This window comes from Centruroides vittatus, unplaced genomic scaffold (assembly GCF_030686945.1).
Source record: "Centruroides vittatus isolate TY-2023 unplaced genomic scaffold, ASM3068694v2 contig_784, whole genome shotgun sequence".
NCBI lineage: Eukaryota > Metazoa > Arthropoda > Arachnida > Scorpiones > Buthidae > Centruroides > Centruroides vittatus.
The window spans coordinates 235280-257421 of NW_027122505.1; the positions used below are offsets into that span (position 1 = coordinate 235280).

General features: G+C 31.9%; 1 protein-coding gene across 1 annotated transcript in view; it reads left to right on the forward strand.

Moving 5' to 3' along the window:
• LOC136981620 (thioredoxin reductase 1, cytoplasmic-like) overlaps positions 1-17021 on the forward strand; it is a 37481-nt gene extending 20460 nt beyond the window's left edge. The window contains exons 7-16 of the mRNA XM_067277952.1: positions 2552-2694; positions 3955-4070; positions 5564-5789; positions 5858-5950; positions 8191-8267; positions 11207-11360; positions 11466-11573; positions 11683-11778; positions 16411-16545; positions 16636-17021. Of these exons, the coding sequence (XP_067134053.1) occupies positions 2552-2694; positions 3955-4070; positions 5564-5789; positions 5858-5950; positions 8191-8267; positions 11207-11360; positions 11466-11573; positions 11683-11778; positions 16411-16545; positions 16636-16698 (1211 nt within the window). The 3' untranslated portion in view covers positions 16699-17021. The remainder of the gene's footprint in view (positions 1-2551; positions 2695-3954; positions 4071-5563; positions 5790-5857; positions 5951-8190; positions 8268-11206; positions 11361-11465; positions 11574-11682; positions 11779-16410; positions 16546-16635) is intronic.
• Positions 17022-22142: the final 5121 nt, after the last annotated feature.

The following is a 22142-nucleotide window of genomic DNA, read 5'->3' on the forward strand; positions in this document are numbered from 1 at the left end:
TAATATTCAAACAATAGTAAAAGTAAATTTTAAAGCAGAAAAAATTAAAATGTCTGTGTTGGCATGCAAATGTAATGAAAACGTAGAGAGACTTTATTTAGCACTCAAAACCATCAGACCTATCTCAATCGATTGTGAAAGGGTTTTTTCAATTTGTAATAATATTGTAACAAAAGTAAAGAATCAATTGCTTTCGTATCTTTTTAACATTTATGTATACTTAACTTTTTGTTTCAAAGAACATTCCAAACATGTTTATCAATCAGATTCTAAATTGAATTTGAATAAATCATGTTTCTGAAATCTCTGGTGTGTATTTATGAATTTGATTTTTAAAAATTCTCGATATAGTCATTTAATCAATTCATAATGATTAAATTCGATCATTTCTAGTAACGAAAAATTACTGTAGCAAATATGTCGGTATTAAAACTTTTTAAAGATTTAAAAAGGCAAAGATTTGGTATTCCTGGTGTTTATTACAAAAGCAGAAATTGCTTAAAATACCCTCCTGCAGCTTTACTAGGAAACTTGACCATAATCTGTAACTTGGTACTGGTTTGTGAAAAATTTTAAATGTAGAATCACAAGAAAGCTAATAAGTTTTTCTAATAAAAAATTAAATTTCTTTTAAAACTTGAGATACTCGTTTAAATAATAATAGTAATAAAAAAAATAATAACTGCTATGATGATCCGGGTATCCAACAGGCCTGGAAAACCTGGAAATGTCGGGGAATTTGGTATTAAACCTGGAAAAGGAAAAAAAAATTATTATTGCAGCATGAATAATGCATTGTACAACGAATGATTTGAATGTCCACATTGTTCTCTCACGTGATATGAATGATGAGCTAAGATTAATTAAGCGTGCTAATTAAATTTAAGTATAATAATTACTAATATTTGCTCCAGTGTTTTAATAAAATACAAAATTTGAATTATGTGGCTTTAACTACATTTTTTTTCATATAACAATTTTTCTTTGAATTGTAAATAGCTTATTTTTAAGTGTTGTCTCGTGGGATTCACTGTAAAGCAGTTAACAACCCAGCTAACAGTCAGTTTTCTTTGGAAATGAGGTTGTAGAGGTCTGATCACAACAGTTTCAAAGCTCTTACCCGAGTAAGTGCTTTGTCAAATCCATCTATACTTCGGCAATGCTTGTAATTTATGATTACAGGGTTTAGAACAGGTGAACTTTTGCAAAAGGTCATTAAGAGTCTTTTGGAAAGATATTACTGTACAGTATTTATTCTATTTTTATGTTCAGCTTTTTGAGAAGCTGAGAGATGAAGTGTGCATTAGATTCAAAGTATAAGTAAGGAGCTTGAAAGCAAAACACATTAAATGACATTAGTATCATTTCCAGTATTATAGCATGTTAAACTTATTAATTGTAATTTGAACAGATTTAACCGTGGTTAATTGCTTTTATTTCATTTGAGTGTCGCCCATCTACCGAAATTTTGCCGATTTTAATAGTGAAATCTTATTTAAATTTTGAATTTACAGTTACGAGATAATAAACATATTATTTCATAAAAAATAAAATCTTGATTTCGTGATAGCATAATTATTTCTTTTTATGAAAACAGTAGTTCGATCAATAATATGTTTGTGTAAATTATATGTTAATATCTGGCTAAATAAACTTCATTTAATGCACAGATGCAAGATGTGTTTTTGGTGAATGCATTCCTACACTTCCATTTCTTTTAATAGCAATATAAAATTAATGATCACTTCTTAGTCAGTAATTCCTTGACACCTGTCATGTTTTTAACTATTTTCTTAAGTCTGTTCTGACCATGTGGTTGTAGATTTCAGATAGTAAATTAAAACATTACATCTGTGCATCTCTGTACAGTATATACAGTAGACCTTTTGATATGCCATTTAAGATTGAACTAACTAGCTAAAGAAAAAGATGATGATTCTTGCAGAAGCTAATAAGGGGATCGGGGACATTAATGTGCATTTGGAAGAATTGCAAGAAAGTTTATTTTACTCTATAATTAATAAAGAGTGTGATTATTTTGTGATATTTATTCACTGTGAATTGCGTAATTTGGAAAAATTGTATTGGGTTTACATTATAAGATCGACGGTGTCGATTTGAATTTCCATATTTTAATAAAATCGTCATGTTGAACCTTTATGTATCTACAGTCTGCTGCACATTTTGAAGCAACAATACATGAATTGATTAATCGTATTTTATAATAAAGGGAATTGAATAGTTTTATAACTGAGTTTCATTTGGTAACATCAAATAAATTGTGAACTGTTTTTAATTTATGCAAGTGAGTTGTTCTCAGTTAGTCTGGAAAATTGCATGTTTTCATCCTGGAAAACCTGGAAATTTTAAGACATTGCTATTTAAAAACAATCACACAATTATTATAAAATGAGTTTTGTATAGTTTTCCATATCATGTCTATTTGTTACAGCTTTTATCATTTCTAATTAAATATTATGTAATGTTAAAATAAAACGATTATTATACGTCGAGATTTTTATAATATAAATATAAATAATTTTATATTTAGTTAAGCATAATTGGGAAGCAATGAAAAATGCCATACAAGATCATATACACTCCCTAAATTGGAAATACAGAGTAGCTCTCAGAGAAAATGGCGCAAAGTATATTAATGGTTATGGACAGTTTGTTAGTCCTCACAAATTGCAGGTATGAGAAATATATATTTATTTAATTTCTTATTAAGTTTCTTATATTACTACTAAAGAATAGAAAATATAATTTTTTAATCATTAAAATTATTTTTATTCTTAATGAAAATTAATTATACTATTGGATATTATAACTATCAAACTGTTTTAAAATCATAATTGTATTATTTTTGTTACAATTTTTATGTGTGTATGTATGTACTGTACATAACAAAGCTACATTACTCTCACATACTCATTGACATGAGATGTTTAAGTAGAAAGATTCCTTACAGAATAATTAAATGGTTATAAGTTCAACCATCAACTTCTCACAGAATGTTGTGCTGTCCTTTTGGATAAAGTGTCTTCTGCTTGTTTTTAATTTGTTTTGCAATATTTTAAATAAGAGCATTTTCATCTTATCTTACCATTGATTGTTATTACTTAAATATTTTTAAAATCTAATAATTTAATACATATAACTAATATTTTTTAAACAGTTATAAATTACAATGTAGATATAAGAATGGTGTAAAACAACAAGAAATGTCTGGAATGGATTGCCAAATGGTCAGGGATGGGGAACCCAGTATATTTTAAATTTATGTACAGCTTCACAATGAATGATGTAGCAAGATTTATTAATTATAACTTAACAAATACTTTGTCAAACACCAGAAATGCTTGAGATTATGGATGTTATTTTGAATATATTCTTTATACAGTAGAGTCGTTAATCGGAACCCCAGTAATCGGAACGATTTTCACTCGGACTGTGTCGTGCTTAATTGGACGTTTTTGATACTAAATTTACTTCTAAAGTATAATTTTCATGTTTTTATATTCTTCAATATATTTATTTTGTTTGTACAAAATGAAGAAATAATTTTTAACGATACGATAGCCTCGATTATTATTATAAAAATTTTCGTTAGGCTTAAAATCGACGAAAATTCAACACGAAGCGACACGCAACGGAGAAAAATTTGAACATCGGACAGGTTAATATATTTTTTCGTACATAATCGGTAATCGGAACAAATCACTAATCTGAACAACCCCAGTCCCCGATTGATTCCGATTTTTGACTCTCTATTGTAATATTTAGACGTTATTTAGTATTATTGAACTTAATTAATATAGGAAATTATGTAAAAAGAAATTTATTATAAATATATACATATAATTCAATTTATTTAATATTTAAATTTTAAAAGTTTAGTTTCTTAAATCATTTTAGAGTTTTCTAAAATTATCAATAAATTTTTATTTACAGGTAACTGATAAAAGAGGAAAAGAAACATTTATCACTACAGATAAGGTCATTATTGCGACAGGAGAACGACCTCGTTATCCGGATTGTCCCGGAGCTAAGGAATATGGAATAACTAGGTAATAGTTTATTGTAATAGACTGTTATGATCACTGGTATTAAATAAATACAAGTATTTAAGTATGAAAAGATAGAAAAAAAATATGTTTTAGTTACTTTACACAGAATTTTTCAGATTTCTTTAGTTTATTATTCTATGAAGTAATATGTAAATACTGACTGCTTGATTCCAAGGAACAAAGTATTTATTTGTTGCTTGTATATTTAATAACATAAATTTTATAGAAAACTAGACTTTTAGTGATGTTTGTTGATTTATACTTTTTAATTTAGCATATGAGCTGTTTTCTTTGAAAGTGGTGTAAGTCCATTTTATATTATATGGAGATATATAAGGGTTTATATTTGAATGGTTTGAAAAATATTTGTATATGTTAATACGCTCATTTTTTGTTTTTTAAATATTAAATTGATTTAAGTTTATAATGTGATCGTTTTTAAAGTATTAGTTAAAAGAAATTTATACGTTCGATGACCTCAAATGGACTTACACCACTTTCAAAGTCAACAAAATGTGAAAATCATACATTTATGAAATATTAAATATGGGATTTCAATTGAATCGAACCAATTTTTTAATGAAATTTTTATTAAATATGTCAAAAAAACAAAATAAAAAGGCTTTATTTCAATATTTCTTCGAGTAATGCCATTTAAATTACTTTAATTACCATATATTAATATGTGCCATTTTTAATTTTTATCATTGAGGAAGTTTTTGAAAATAGTCATGATGTATTGGAGGAATATAAGGTAATAGATCCATCATATCATTGAATTTTTCGGATGTGATGGGCCTGGCACGATGATATAAAGATGCTAGTATTATATTTTCGTGGTCTTCTTTGTCTGGGGATAAATCTAGTGTTAAAATCTGCTTTTTCATCAAATGAAGTTTTATACAGCATTGTATATGGTTTATTTTTTAAAACCCTTAGCCAATTTACCTCTTCATCAGTAGTATTTTTTCATCGTCTTAGAATTGCATTTTCTAGTGGTTTTGTCGAAACAAAATCATCTCGTTTCATTTCGTGTAAAATAAACTTTTTATGTTTTCAGCATTGTTGTATGATGGTATAATAATCTGTAGGAATATACAGTAAATTTTTGCGGAAAATGGACTTACACCACTTTCAAAGAAAACATATCTAATATTTTATGTCTAAATATGAGAGGTAACATAAAGATTGCTGCAAGCACTTATACTTTGAATAAAATACTTGAACCATCATTTTTCAGATATGAAGTTGAAACTTTATAAACAAAAGTTTTCAAAAGTAAATAAAATACACAACAAATCCTTACTTAATGTCGTCGATAGATTCTTGGAAACTGCATCATTGAGTGAAAACAACATATACCGAAAACAATTTTACTATAATAAATACAGAATATAAACAAAATATAATTCTGTTGATATTATGCTAATTGAATTGTTTGCAACATCAAACATTTATTTTCCGTTTAAGATTTATTTTTATTATTTTTTCAGTGACGATTTATTCTCGCTATCGTACTGTCCTGGAAGAACATTAGTGATTGGCGCATCTTACGTAGCTTTAGAATGTGCCGGATTTCTCCATGGAATTGGATTAGATGTCACCGTTATGGTGCGTTCTATTTTACTACGTGGTTTTGATCAAGAGATGGCTAATAGAATAGGCGATTACATGGAAAAAGAAGGAATTAAATTTATTCGAAAATGTATCCCAGAAAAGGTAAATCGGGGAGAATTTTATGCAGAGTTAGTGGAAAATTTATATGAATTAAACTACTGTAATTATAGATTGAATGTCTAGAAAATGGACAACCTGGACGTTTAAAAGTAACTGGTAAAATGGTTGAAACTAGTGAAGAAGTAGTTGATGAATACAATACTGTAAGTTAAATTATTTTTGTATAATTTTGATTCTTTAACTATTACTGGAGACTATATATTAATTTATGTTTATAGCAAATGTAGGATGTCCCAAAACATTCCTTTCTCAATCTCTCTAAACTTTTTTGTTAATAAAACATGACCTGTGTGCACAAAGTTCACAAAGTATAAAAGAACAAAATGTGTATAATCCATCAACTGTACTCAGAAATTTTAAGAGTAGATGCTGAAAGTGTCCACCTTCCATCTGGAGGCAGATATCCCACTCCATGACATATATCTACTCATTTATTGCAGCATTGTTTGTCTGATATCCACTGTGCTTGCTGAAATGTGTTTCAGGTCATCCAAATTGCAGAAATTATTTACATAAATGCCATTCTTTAGAAACCTCCATTTAAAAAAAAAAATGGTAAATTTCAATTAAAAATGACTGACAATATTTACATGATAAAATTCTTAGAAGAAACTAAAATGTCTTCATTTTTTATTATGTCCGATCACCAGGAATGACAATCTTCCATTACAGAAACAAACTTTTATTGGAGAAGCTATGCCTCTGTAAGGGTGTATGGCATTTGTTGCTGCCACCCAATACTGAATTTGCCAGGAAACCAAATCCAAGAAAGGTTTGCAGGTATAAACCACATTTGTGGGTACTGATGGATTCAGACTCGAGACACCTTTACAAATTCCCCTTTATAGTTACAAAAAGTTGTTGCTTTACATATTTAATTTTAATTCTTCTACTCTTGTTGATCATCCCACGAAGACGTTCTTGGGCTTCAGATCAATGGTCTAAGTCCTGTACAATGTTTGGATGACACCAGGCCCAGGGTGATGTTGCTGACAAGGTGGGTGGAGGGGTCACTTAATCCTTTTATTATCAGACACTTTATTCTTTCATATACTTACTGTGGATGGCTCTCAAGTTTCCAAATGATAAAGTCGAGCATTGAAGTGAATCTGCGAAGTTGACTGAAAGTTGTGGGGTTGGTGAAACTCGGTTAAGGAGGAAATACAGAAGCACGCTATGACCTTGATGCGAGTTTATATCGGATTTATCTGGACCGAACAATTTAATTGGTCCCAAATCCTTCTCTTTCCTCCCTGATTGGTTCCCTTTTTGTCTCCAGGTATAACTAGACTCAATCGAGGCACAAGAAAAGTTGTGCTGTGATGTTAATGTGACACTGCATTTTGATCTCGGACAACTGGATGTTTAAACCGACCTTGGAACTTTGCTCGTATTTCTATAAGTTTTCTTTTCTCTCTTGTCAAAAATTTCTATTAGACATCTCACAATAATTTTTTTTTATTGATCATAATATTTTGTTGAACTTTGCCATAATTTTGTCATATTTACAAGCACCAAAGCCGAAGTTTGTCTTTCTGGTCTAACACGTGAACTCCGGTCATCCGAGACTCGCATCTATTATATTTTCATCTTCACATTGTTTTTATTTTATGAAATTCCTTTTCTAAGTGGAAAGCGTTTAAACAAAATTTAGTGCAGAGTTTGGACCTCTTTCAAAATCTTACACCTATGTGAAAATAAGCGAAACAGTTTAAAAAGATCTATGTATTTTATTGTGTAAATATCATCAGCCATTTTGAATAAAAGCTCATCTCTGCAATGGAAGACTGTCGTTTCTGGTGATTGGTCATAATGAAAAGTGAAGGCATTTTAATATCTTCTATGTATTTTATTGAAGAAATAGTGATATTAAGTTTAAGGATTGAGGTGACCATGGCACAAGTTTTTAGAAATGATGTGATCAAAAAAACATGTTTAGGTTTCACAAAAGCTTTGCACAAAGTAAGCTTACTTGGTACTACATCATTGGGAAATTGTTTCTTCACAATCTTTAATACATTGTTAGTAAGATTTTGTATTGAAATAAGCATTCCAAAACTAAGCACTACACTTGATATGGCATGTTTCCCATTTTCAATGATCATGATTTCCCCGTGTGTGCGAATTTGTTCAAAACACCTTTTAAGATCATCACAAATCTAAATCAGTAATACTCTCTTTTGTCACTTTCTCAATATGTCGGGAAGTAATTTTCAAAACTTGAATAAGAGAATTTTTAGTATATCCTGTACATTTTATTTTGATAAGTGAAACATATAAACTCATGATATGTTGATAAAACTATATTTTTAATGTATTTTTCAGTTTTATAATATACCAAGATCAAAATTAAAATGCAGTTTATATAATTGTTTATTTTTAGGTTATTTTCGCAATTGGAAGGAATGCATGTACAACTGACATAGGATTGGAAAATGTGGGAGTTAATATCAATCCTAAGTAAGTATTCTAAGAAAAAATTTTTAATGCTTAATGTAAACTGTTTTTTATACTCAAAACATTAAGTTATTGACATGAAAGAATCAATGAAATGTGAATTTTATATTAAAGATAGTCTAGTAATCTGTTAATGTTTACATGTCTTTTTATTATAATTTGTTTTATTACAATTTATTGTTTTGATAACTTTAATAAAAATTTACATAATGTTTTATTCCGGCATAAATTGTTCTATCACAGTTACATTCTATTAAACGTTTCTTAGAATTTTCCTTTTTACCTTTCACATCTTAGACTGCTTTTGATCTAGATTACCTCATTTAGACTTAAAAGTACTGTATTTTGTAATTTACAAGAATAAATTAATTGTTATCCTTATTCTCTTTGTGCTAAGTGAATTAAGCTCACTTCTTTACACTAGTATGTCATTGGATTTAAATAAACTCCTCCAAAACTGCTTAACCCTTTCCCGGCCAGGGTACCGATCTATCGTTACCCTGTTAACAATCGATTTTTATAAAAATTATCAACAACAGATGTCAGCACTTGACGGCATTGTTTTGTATATTGTCTGTTTTACATATTTTTGTCCAGGTAGTGTTTTGTCGACTTAAAAAATTTTAATTATCGGTCTTTTTTTCTTAATTTTTCATTTTCTGATAATTTTTTATTTTATTTTTAGCATATTCATGCAATAATATTACTATAATAAGTTCATTAATGCTATAATAAGTTTATTCAGCTATAATATGTTAATACATTATAAATATTCAAGTTATGACCTTCAGTTCTAATATTTTATATATTTTTTTCATTTTTAATTTTTTTTAAATCCAAAATATTAGCAAATGTTACATCTATTGCTACTAATAATCGTATGTTTATTACAAAAATATATAATCTTGTTTGATATGAAATGAATGAAGTATATTAGTTCATTATATTAGTTGAAAGCAGAATAAAGTTCAGATTTCAAACAAACGTTTGATATAATGTGGGATAATTTCACAACGAATAAACATACATGCATAAATGTTATATCAAATTGTACAGAACAATATTCTAAGTCCTTCTGGCTCAGTGACAATAAGAGTGAAGTAACCAGACAATGTTAATTTTGACAAAAAGTAACAAATTTTCAAGTTTGAATGTCAGTTATTACATATTATTTTTTTTTCTCATAAATTTTTCAAACAAATTTTATTGAAATATGTGGTATTTAAAACTAAATGTATTGATAAATATATCTGATTTTTTTCATATGAATGAAATAATAATTTAATTTTTGGTGAATTTTTAAAATAATATTGCCAGATTCACCTATTTTGCCCTTGGCCGTTTTACAAAATAAGGGGGCGTGGCAAATGGCAGGCTAAGGGTTAACCAATCTCAACCAAATTTGGTATGGGCATCGAGTCCAGATTAGCAAATTTCTTAAGCTAATTGAAATCTTGATCAGATCCTGTTCTTGAGGAATATCAAGAGAAAACTCTACCATAGACCTTAAGCTAGGATTTTGAGCTTACAAACTGTGTGTGGAAATTCGGTTCTGTTTACAAGCATAAACAAACACGTCACTCAATTTTTGCGTGACTTCCTTGAATTTTAAACAATTCAATATTCTTCTTCAGTGAATCAATAGTGATCACAATACTTACCCGGGCATGTTGCAACACTTTGTCTGCGGCTTAAACTGCATCCACACACCATTTTTCAACAAGATGGCACATCACCATATTGGACCTCGATGCAATGTATATGGCAATATTTGGAATATTGATGGAATGTTTTGCAAATCACTAATGGTGCATATATGAAATGTTTATAACATTGATTCTTTAATAAAAGAAACTTTGAAAATACAGATTCTTAAAATTCTAATTTAGTAATCCTACGTGTATTATCATAAATTTCATTACAGAATAAAGTTGTACAAATAATTTTTGGACATCCTGTATTATGCAGAGTGGTAACAAGTCTTTCTCCAGTAATTTACTTCAAAACTAATTGGACTTTGTAGACTGTAGACTTTTTGCTGATGCATGCTGTGTGTTGTGCTCAAATGATATGAATTTCCATCTCCTCCAGCCCATCTATTGAACAGCATTGTTGTAATATTAGCCTGTAATGAAAGTAGAGCAACATTTGTTAATTACAAAGTTGTAGCACATGAAAAAAGTATATACTATTACCTTTTAGTGCATCCTGAAACAGGTTGTCAAATATTAAAGGTAAATGCTTCACTGCATAACATAACTGCAATGTGGACGTGGTCGACTAACCTGTGTTAGGTTTACATTGGAAGTGATATGATTAGGTTAGTGCTGTTTTATGTAATGATGATTGATATTTTCTATTAGATCTGATCATTTGCATATTCATATCATTACTATTCTAAACCTAACTTCTTAGTCAACCGCACCCATATTGCAGTTGTACTGTGCAGTGAAGCATTTACCTATTATATTTGACAACTGTTTCAGGATCTCACTTGATATTTTGGAATGTACTAAAAGGTAACAGTATATATATTTCATGGGGCAATGTTGCACTTTTTTCATTAAAGGTTGCGATTACAACAGGAGGAGATGGAAATTTGCATTTGTTTAAGTATTTCTAGGCATTCAGTTGTGTAATCATAGTATGCATCAGCAAATTTTTTTTTGAAATAATAAATGGCCAGGGAGAGACTTGTTACCATCATGTGTAAAATTCCGGTTTTTGCATTATTATGTAAAAAATTTAGTTTAATTATCATAGAGTAATTAATTTTTTGAACCTTTTTTTATACAAATCGGGGGTTATGATTTATTTTAATTTGATAATTTTTCTATTTGCTTTCTTGAACTTCTCTTCTCTCTTCCAATAAATACTATATTTTCTTTTCTATAGAATTTAGTTAAGAAATTAAAATTAACTGAAAATAATTTTGGTTTCAGAAATTTCAAGATTCCGGCCATTAATGAACAAACTAACATTCCAAATATTTATGCAATTGGAGATGTACTCGAAGGAAAACCCGAGCTTACTCCGGTGGCAATCGAAGCCGGGATGTTGTTAGCAAAAAGAATGTTTTCTGGAAGCAATATTCAAGTAAGAATTTATTAAAACAAACTGTTAAAATGTGAATTTAAATTTTCAGAAGTTACACTGTAAAATTTGGAATATTTTTTAATAAAAATTTATGTATTTTTATAGTGTGATTATATAAATGTACCTACTACAGTGTTCACTCCATTAGAATATGGATGCGTTGGATATTCTGAAGAAGCAGCTATAGAAAAATTTGGACGTGATAACATTGAGGTATTAATTGATATTTAAAATATGTTTTAAGATAAATAAATAAGTGCACTTTTAAGTGAAAATGTTATAATTTATGAAGTGTATTTGATTACACATTTATATTTTTCAGGTCTACCATACACTGTACACGCCTCTAGAATGGGAAATTGCTCATAGAGAACAAGTTGCCTGTTATGCAAAAATTATTTGTCTTCGAAACGAAAATGTAAGAATACATTTTTTTTATACCTATTAAAGTTAAATTTATTTGTTAACATTTTATAGATATAGATATATATATTAATCAATGAAAGAGGAAAAGTACCATACCGACGGTCTAGAGTGAGAAACTCTTAATGCAAAATTTGCAGTATTTCAGAGAAACCAAAACTACAAATAAAAAATGTGGAAAAGTGTTTGGTTTGGACATTTTAAATGCTTAAAAATTTATAAAGATGTTTAAACTGTTAAATCTGAAAATACATGATTTTAACATTTAAAGAATAAACTTGACATAGAGGCCAGACAGTGATTTTATGACAAGTTTTTTTTTTACTCTTAGCCGTTGTCTATGTGAAATATATTTGCTGAAAATAGGGATATCCTAATTTAGCATTTACTTGATTATTTTTTAATTTTCTTATGGTAGAAAAACTAAGTACAGATTTTAAAATAAGCATATACTGGAAATCAAATGTTTCTGTAAATTAAACTACAAGCCAGCCAATGCCGTACGTCGTCGGGCTAGATAACAGCTACGATACTAATAAATTATGAAACAATTTGGTACCCGAGGGAGGAATTAGGCACTAATGCTTAATAAATTTAATAGTTATAATTTTTAATTAAATAATTTAGAACTACTGGAAGAATAGAATCTGCCCGGAGCGGGATTCGAACCCACGACTCCCACTTACCGTGCAGATGGGTTGCAAATTACTCTATCCCATAAATTAAAATTATGAAGTTGTATAGAGCTTGTGGAAGGAACGATGAAACTAGATCGAGGCGCCTCTAGTGGCGACGCCGAGTAACAGAATCAGGGCTACGAAGCCGGCACCAGTGTTCCACCTAATACTTTTGTACTAATCTAATACCTTTTTACTTGTTCCAGTACCAAGATACCCAACACCATTTTTCTAGTACTATTCATGAAATCCTAATATTTTTCCTTTCAATTTAGTAGCTTTCAAAACATTTGTTTTTATTCTATATTTCTATATTTTTTATTTTACTTTGGCACTAAATAGGTGTTTTTATTGCTTCCTCATTCAGCAGTTGAATGTATTTTTTGCAATTAAATTTAATAAAAACTAAACTACATAATCGAGTTCTTACCGATTCTTGTGAAGCACTGTTATTAGCAAAGGAGCTACTTAAAAGCACTAATGATAAAACATTACACTTGGAAACCATCATCTGCTTCAATCATACAAAAAACATTCTAATGAGGAAGATTCTGATTACGATGATCTTACTAGCGATTTTTCAATGTGATAATTTTAAAGTTTAGTACTTCATGTTCATTACTTTTGTTTCAACATTTTGCTCATTTGATTGTTATTGAGGAATAACAGCATTCTTGCAATATATGAATTTTGTATGTTACATGTAACACTAAATATATTTTAATAAATAGAAATTTGATAAATTATAAATTTATATATTATTTATAAGTATATATTTAAATAATATATACGTACAGTACATTCAGCAGTTCACGGTCAAATTAATGCCTGCATTAGTCAATACAGTCACTTCCCGACTTATGACTGGGTTCAGTTCTGCAACTTCGGACGTAAGTTGAGAAGTGACTGTACTTACAACAAAATAGTTAGCCATCTTACACAAGCACACACAAAGGGTACAACAAAACTAAAGATAATGCAATCAATCGTCAGAAGCATGCAAGATATATATGTATATCAAGCATGTCAAACACGCGACCCACCAATACATAGGTTGCAGCCCGCTGAGACTTTTTAAAAATTTTTAAATATCAAGCTTTCACGCTTGAAGTTTGAACTTTTTGGTTGACGCTGGCATTGCGTGTGATTGCGTGATCGCTTGGGACGCTGCGCGAGGCGTCAAATGAAAAGCGGTGGCCAAAGCCGAACAGAGATAAAAACACAAGACGATTAGAAACATGACAGAACGCGGAGCAATCTAATCCGACACACAACACATGTTTGTGTTGCCATCAGCCATACTGATATTTGTATATTTGTACATATTTTAATATGTTAGGCTTAGGCATCTTTCTTTTGTTCTAAAGCTGGATGCACACATGGGCGCGGCAAGGAAAAGCGGCAGAATGACGTCACTTTCTCTTGCCGCAGAAGTCATTTTGTGCTGCAAAAGTTGGTCGAATTTTATCTTTTGCGGCGAACGCCGCCAAGACTCGTTTCTATCAGCCAATAACAGTTCATCTGGTAGTCACGTGAGAAAATACAATCACGTGGTGTTTTAATAGCGGAGAGTTCGACATGGTTAACCGAGATAACTAACATCAGAATAACGAGGAAAGAATAATAAATTTAACACAAATTCTACACAAATAATCATATGTAATTTAATTCAAAGAACAAAACAACCGAATCTTACTCAAAATAGTATTCTTTGTCGAGAGACTTTAATCGAGGAATAAGTGTATTTTGTACACCAGTACTTTCTCGATCCAAGAAAATATCTTCCAATATAATCCAATATCTTCATTCGAATCTTCGACAAAATCTTCTAGCTAAATAAAGCAAGCCGTAGAAAACAAAATTTGTAAACACCTGGCTACGGTGTCGGTATCGTTCGCCATCTTGAATACCGAACGCTTGCGCCGAAATGTAAGCGGATTGCCGCTTGTGTGGTCGTGCTGCCGCACGGCGAAGATGCGTTTGCGACATCGCTTTTCTTTGCCACACCGCATGTGTGCATCCTCCTTAACTATTCTGGAAATTGTTGATGAAAACTTACAAATGGAATTAATTGGAATCCAATGTGATAATTTGCTAAAGCAAAAATGTATGGAAGTTGGAATTCCAGATTTTAATACATATTTATCTGTAGATCGGTTTCCTAAAATGTTATCGTTTGTTACACGTATACTGGCTATGTTCGGAAGCACTTATTTATGCGAGCGACTATTTTCTTTAATGAAAAATAACAAAAATTCAGAAAGGTCAAGATTAACCGATCAACATTTATCATCAATTTTAAAAATTTCATCAGCTCAATATATTCAACCAAATTTTGATGACTCGCTTTGTGAAAAACGTTGTCAAATATCTTCTAAAAAGTAATATTAAACTGTGATTTTGTTTATTTCTTATTATAACTTTTATTTTGTTTTTTATAAAAAATATAAAATATACAATACATTGAGTCTCTAATAAATACATAATACATAATATAATCATTCAAAAAATCATATTTTATTAATTTTTTGAACATTGAAAACATGCAGCCCCCGACTTAATACAAAATAGATCATGTGGTCCGTAATATCATATGAGTCTGACATGCCTGATGTATATGATATATATTTGGCGAAAATTATAAAAAATTGATATTTTAAAAATTTTTTTATGAAAGTTTTTCGTCATAACTCGGAAGTGACTGTAGATCATTAGGACTGAGCAGTATCAATATTCTGATATTTATTATACTCTTAATTTTGTACAAAGGTTGGTGTGGAAGTAAACTATATATCCATTGCATGGTAAATAATGAAATTTATAACTAACCATATATATAGAAGAGCTTCGATAAGGACCATAACAGTAGTTAATAGTATTGTATTAACAGGGAGAACTTTTCCCTTCATTTTCTCAAAATACTAATTTTGCTTCTTATTCCTTTCTTCCAGATCTCTTAAATTCAAATATCACATCATATGGCAATTATTATCTCTCAGATTAACAAAATAATATAAAAGAAAAAAGAAAATTACTGAAGTTTACATTAGAGAACTAAATTTAAAATAGAGCCACCTAAGGTTTTATAACAGAAAATTGGTTATAATGCAACACATCATTATATAATTAACCACAGGAATTAAATTGAAGCCAGCCATTTCTCTTTCCTCCCAGGGTATCGTTCATTCGGGAACGAATAAAACTTCGTACCTGGCGGTGCAGTAATATAGGTAAATATAGGTAACACTACAACCGACCACACAACAGTTATTTTTTTGAAGTTTTGTGTGGCAGGAAGCTGTAGTTCATTATCGCGGAAAGAAAACAATCGCAGTGTTTCGGTACGTATCCAATCCAAAGACGCACGTGTAGCTCTATAAAATTATCAAAATTTGGAATAATCAGAAAATTGTTGTGCATTAATTAAAATCTCAATCACTTCACCACAAAATATGTATATATATAAAATAAGAACAGAAAACATTTGACTTTCTAAAGCCATTGAAATAGTAATTAGCAGTTAATCTGTTCACGAATTTTATGTTAATCAGCTTTAAAAAATGAGATCATTTTAATTTAATTTTACTAATAAATGAAAAATAAAAACAAATTAGAAAATGGTTTAATTCTCGAACATATTTCAAGTCGAAATATCAGACAAATTATGGAAGATTTAACATAAAAATAGTCTTTACAAGTTTTCTTAGATCTTTTGTAAACATTTGGACGTTATGCTATTATAAGGAGAAATGTCTTATATAATTTCTGAAAATATAAATTAATGAATATTCTTTTTTAATTCTTGGTGAACGGGATCTTCAGTGTTGTGATAAATTATAAACTGTTCTAACACTTACAAACACATAAATATTTTTGAATTTCAGTTACTAAAAATAGGACTTATGAGAATTAAAAGAATCTAAAAGAAATCTAAAATGTTTCTTTCGTAGGAAAAAATTGTCGGTTTCCATTATTTGGGTCCAAATGCCGGAGAAGTCACTCAAGGATTTGCAGTAGCCATAAAGAAGGGTACAACAAAAGAGGAGTTAGATGCCACAATAGGCATACATCCAACTTGCGCAGAGGTAAATTTAAAATGACAAAACATAAATATATGCCTGTTATATTTAATAGTATTAATTATTATACATTTTGTAAAATTTTATTCATTTCAGTTATTCACAACTCTTAAAACAACAAAGTCGTCGGGGGCCGAACTGTCAATGAAGGGATGCTGAAGTTAAATCCCCATTTTTCGGATCGATCCTTTCCTAAGCTGTTTGCAATTAAACTCAAATAAAAGCTCGATTTAATTAGGATATGGATCATTTTCGATTAATGGGGATACAATTTTCCTTTAAAAAAACGAACACGACAGGTGAATAATTAGTATGATAACAGATCTCTAAACCCGAAGAGGGTGAGATTGGTTTGATGCATCTGCCCGGTTCGTTTTAAGTTATAAATACAGCACGCACGAAAAACTTTAAATGATGTAAAGCGTTTTACAGTTTCCGCTGGCGTTGTAAAATATTCAATAAATATTTTTTTGGAAACACTACTGGAATTTGTTTCTTTGCAACAATGAACAAACGAAACTCATTAATTTTCCATATTATCCATTACCTGTAGCTGTTTCGTTGCGCTTAATAATATGATTGTAACTATAAACTAACAGATTATATTTAAAGAAATACAAATTGCTGTGTGAAATATCGTTTGATTTATCGTAGTCATTGAAAAGATTATTTTCATAATAAAAGTCTAATCATTTAATCTATAATACAACACATTATATATAAATTAAAAATTCTATGTCCAAGGCATTTGTTTCGTATGCAAGTCTAGCTGTTTTCGCGAGACTGATAAAGAAAAATTTCAGACATGGGAATATTGGTGTTAGATAGTAATTCTTATAGTAAGGGCTGTCTTTGTATTAGTGAGTAGAGGGGGGAGTAATGTTCAAAATAACACCAGTCGGATTGACAAAACACATTTGTGTTGACGAGACGAACATACAAAATAACGTTTGCAACTATGTATCCACAATACACTAATGTAAGTTACAACCGACTATGTTCCGTACAAGTTCTGAAGGAAGGACACCTTACGACTTCCGCTAACAGACAGTACTGGCAACACCTCTGGGTCAGGAAAAGTTTACGATAGTCCAACGGGAGTCCACTTACACCAGGTTTCAACAAGATCCCCAAAGAGCGATAGCGAGAGCTTTCCCGCCGAAAAAAACTGCTTCTTATACAGTAGCCGGCGTTGAAATTCTCCGCCAATCAGCTTCGATGTCTTCGTAAAGTCCGGCCAACGGCCATTCTCCGACAGCCAATCATCGATTCCCATCCGTAACGGCTATGATTTTGAATTACGAATGTTTCCGTTATCTTACAAACAGCGAGAATCGCTCGCCTGGGCGATTCCATCCACTACAGGGGGGGAAAAGAATCGAGAGCATTCTATGTGGCATCTCTCTAGTTGACCTCGAGATTGCCTTCTGTTCTGTTGCATGACTCGTTTGTAAATTGGTATGTGTAAATTCATATTTCATGTATTACAAATTAATTATTTGGAAGTTTAATATTATTTTTTAAGGTTTAAACATGGAATAAAGAAAAAGAAAAGTTGATGACGAGTGCCGCGTTTTTAATGAAGAATGGGGAGTAAAATACTTTGTGAAATCGTAGTCAAAGAATGGCAAAGCCGTATGTGTAATTTGCAATGACCCTGTTGCTGTAACGAAGGAATATAACTTACGTCGACATTATGAAACAAAACGTGCTTCAACCTACTCACAATTTGAGGACAAGCAGCATACTGAAAAATTCGAAACAATGCGTTGTAGTTTGCGTACTCGGCAAAATTTATTTAGGAAGGCAAACTCGGAAAATGAAGCATTCACCTTAGCGTGAAAGTTGCTTATTGGCGAAAGAAGGAAAACAGTTTATGGATGGAAACATCGTTAAAGAGTGTATGATGGAAGCTGTTGGTGAGTTGTGCCCAGAAAAGTCGAAACTTTTCAAAATGATCAGTCTTTCCCGTAATACTGTTGCTGGTCGAATTGACGATATCGGAAACAATATTCTCCACCAGATTACTGGTAAAGCACAGCGTTTCACACGGTATTCTCTCGCGATGGATGAATCAACTGATGTTAGTGACACCTCACAACTTTTAGTTTTTGTTCGCGGAGTTGACGACGAACTTAATGTCACAAAAAGAATTAGCCTCCGTTCACAGCATGCACAGCACTATAACTGAAGAAGATATTTTCAAAGAAGTACACAAAACGTTGACAAAGTATAACTTGGACTGGAAACGACTCCAAGGTGTGACAATCGATGGAGGAAGAAACATGTCTGGTGCAAACATCGGTGTGATTGGGCAAATTAGAAAAGCTTGTGAAGGTGCAGGAGCGTCGGTACCATTTTTTCTGCACTGTATTATCCATCAACAAGCATTATGTCGATATGAGCCGCGTTTTGAAACCAGTTGTTTCTGTCGTAAGTTTTATTCGATCACACGCACTCAATCATCGCCATTTTCGATCTTTTCTCCAACAAATTGAATCCGACTCCGTTGACTTTTCGTATTATACTGCATTTCGATGGCTTAGCTTTGGAAAAGTGCTATTGCAGTTCTTTTAGATTAGAAATGAAATTTATTTATTTCTTGTGGAGAAAAATCACCCCGAACCACAGTCAGATGAATGAATGAATATAATTTTACCTATTTCCCGCGCTGTGGAGAATCGAATACGGAAACTGATGAACAATTTCCAACAAGATTTGCAGTAAAAATCATCGCGGATTTAAACAAAAATTTCAAAAGCGATTTTCTGATCTCGACACGAATTCAAAGGAAATTCGGCTGTTTCAAAATCCATTTAACTGCAACGTTACCGACGTTTTCGAGCCGGTTTCAAATGGAAATGATTGATCTTCGAGCTAATGATCAAATCGGGGATAATTACAAGGAAGGGAACTTAGTCGATTTTTACAAATTTTTGAACGCAAAAGAGTTTCCAAATTTAAAGCAATTTGCTTGTAAATTTATTTCTATGTTTGGGACTACCAGTGGCGTGCCGTCATTGGAAGCGGTGGAAGCGCCGCATCCACCTTCCAATGACCTTCCCTTGTATTTTCTAAAATATAATTTTCATATTTTAACGTACTTTGAATTAATTAAAATTAATATTTTATTATAACCGCATTATGTATCTTATTAAAAAATTCTATATGTGTGAAAAAAACGATAAGATTGCTATTGTATATTCGAATGTCAGTGGCGGAATGGAAGCGCTTCCGAGACAGCTTCCACGGCGAGAATAACTGAATGGTGTAAAGCAGCCAGAGAGCATTGGCGCATGCGCTTTACAGAGCACCAACCTCAGCCGGTTTAGCTGGTGGAAGCTACACACGTGTAACGCTTCCAACGATTACCCTTAGCCACTGGTAGGGAGCTATCTGACTAAGTGAATTGTTTAAGATTTAAAAAGTAAAGAGTATTCAATTGTGGGGAAGTACTCGATCTTTAGAGTATTCCCCGTGCAGGAACAAAACAAAAAGAAACTTCAAAGAAATAAATCGCACACACTGACTCCAATGCAAGGAACTTAAAGTTTATTTTAGTCCTTCCAATCACTACTATGTCCTTCGCTATAACAGACACTAAAACAAAAGAAACAACACATACCAAAAAAAAACAAAAAAAAAATCTCGCGACTCTATCGTCTACACGTCATCTCTGTCTTTCTTTCTTCCGAAAAAGTCCCTCTTCTTCCGTTGAGCATGCTCGATCTCCCTCTCTTCCTCCTTGATCCGGGTTTTTTTTCGTTGTCATCGAAAACGCGGCCCATCCTTTCTTCACCCTGCGGCCCACCCAAGGATCACGCAATAAAACACGTGATATTTGGACCACATATCTCCCTCCTCCCACTAACTTTTACAACAGGAAGCTTTTACGCTGAGAGCCTGTCCCTCCTTTACACCGTGAACCACCCAAGGGGTCGGTTACGAGCCGGTTAGGCAACAGAACACGTGGTCTTCAGACCACACAATGTTATTTTTATGTACGTTTTTTTGCAAAGTTATATTTAATTACAGTATAATTAAAAGAAAATTTGTCAATATAATTATAATCTTTAGAATTTTTATCACTTTTAGATGTTTTTCATATTAAAATTATTAACAATTTTTCCAGGCGTGTTTTAATTCTATAAATTAAATCAAAAAATTTTCCGCAAAATTGACTTATCTAAATTACGTAGCGAATCGCAATATTTATATTCGTGTCCGGACTATTACATATTGACAAGTAACTCTTAAACATAAAACATATTATAATTAATGTCGACCCGAACAAAGACGTACTAAAAGAATTATATGATTTAATGTCATTAATTTTTACGGTACCATTTACCGGTGGGTCTGCCGAGCGCAGTTTTTCGCCCACGAAACAAATTCATACATTGGCCAGGAACACTCGGTCGGAGGAAAAATTGTCGTCGCTAGCGTTGCTTTCGACAGAAAAAGAGCTTTAGATACGTCGATGGAGTCGACGACCGGCGACTTTTATGATAAAGTAATTAACGACTTTGCGGAAAAATCGCCGAATAGAGTTAGTTTATAAAAACTTGAAAAAACAAAGTTTTTCTATCGTTGTTTGTATCGTATCAATTTGTATTACGTGTGTATTATTTGTCTTTTAGAACTAAAACACATAAATTGTTTATTTTTGTCATTTCCAGTATTTGTTTAAAACTTTTATGGAAATGTGATGTACCGGACGGGTCTGATCCGTCACGAAACACGCGAAAAAACGGTTAATTTAGAGAAAAATTTATTAGTTTAAAAAAAAACACAGGTAAAGGTCGTTTGTAGTCGGACACCCGTTGTTTATATCAAACTGCCAGGCAGAAACCATAAATCGCGGAAGGAAGTGGTCCTACGATCGGTGGAAGATCGAATTCGTCTTAGATTTTGACTTTTCTCACTTTCCAGGTAAGCCTCGTTACGTTTAGTAACGAGGGACCAACCACTCGGGAAGCGTGATTGAGAGAGAACGACCAATCAAAACGGATAAAAGAAAGAACGGAGATTGATATAATCTCCGACAATCGAGGACACCTGGCAATCGGTTAACGTTCCGAATAACCAAAACTCCGCGGCGTTTTGGTTATTCGGAACGGTTCGGAACTACCGAATAACCGAACGGTTCCGAATAACCGAAACTCCGCGGCGTATTGGTTGTTCCGAACGGTTTTTGCGCGCGCGTTGACACGGCGCGCCGTGTGTCAACGCGAAAAAAAAGGAAAAAAAAAAGTTTCTCGTCTATTGTGCCAACCCGTAACCCGTGCCCCTTCGGACTTAGACCGTGTCCCCGACTCCAACTGACGAAGTCTCCCCGTGCCTTACAGACTCGTCAACGCCATTGTCCCGGGGCCACCTTCGATCGACCATCGAAGAACCACATCGACGCTCAGGACGTCCGAACGGATGATTGTCCTAAAGCAAACTATTTTGTACATAGTATATGTTTATTTTATGTTAAAATAAACGGTTTTTGTCGGATACTTGTCGTCTTTGTCTCTACAGCCACCACCCATGTACGAATGGCCCCTAGACCGTTACTGACGCGCAATTAACTAATTGCCCATGGAAGTCGTCGTCTT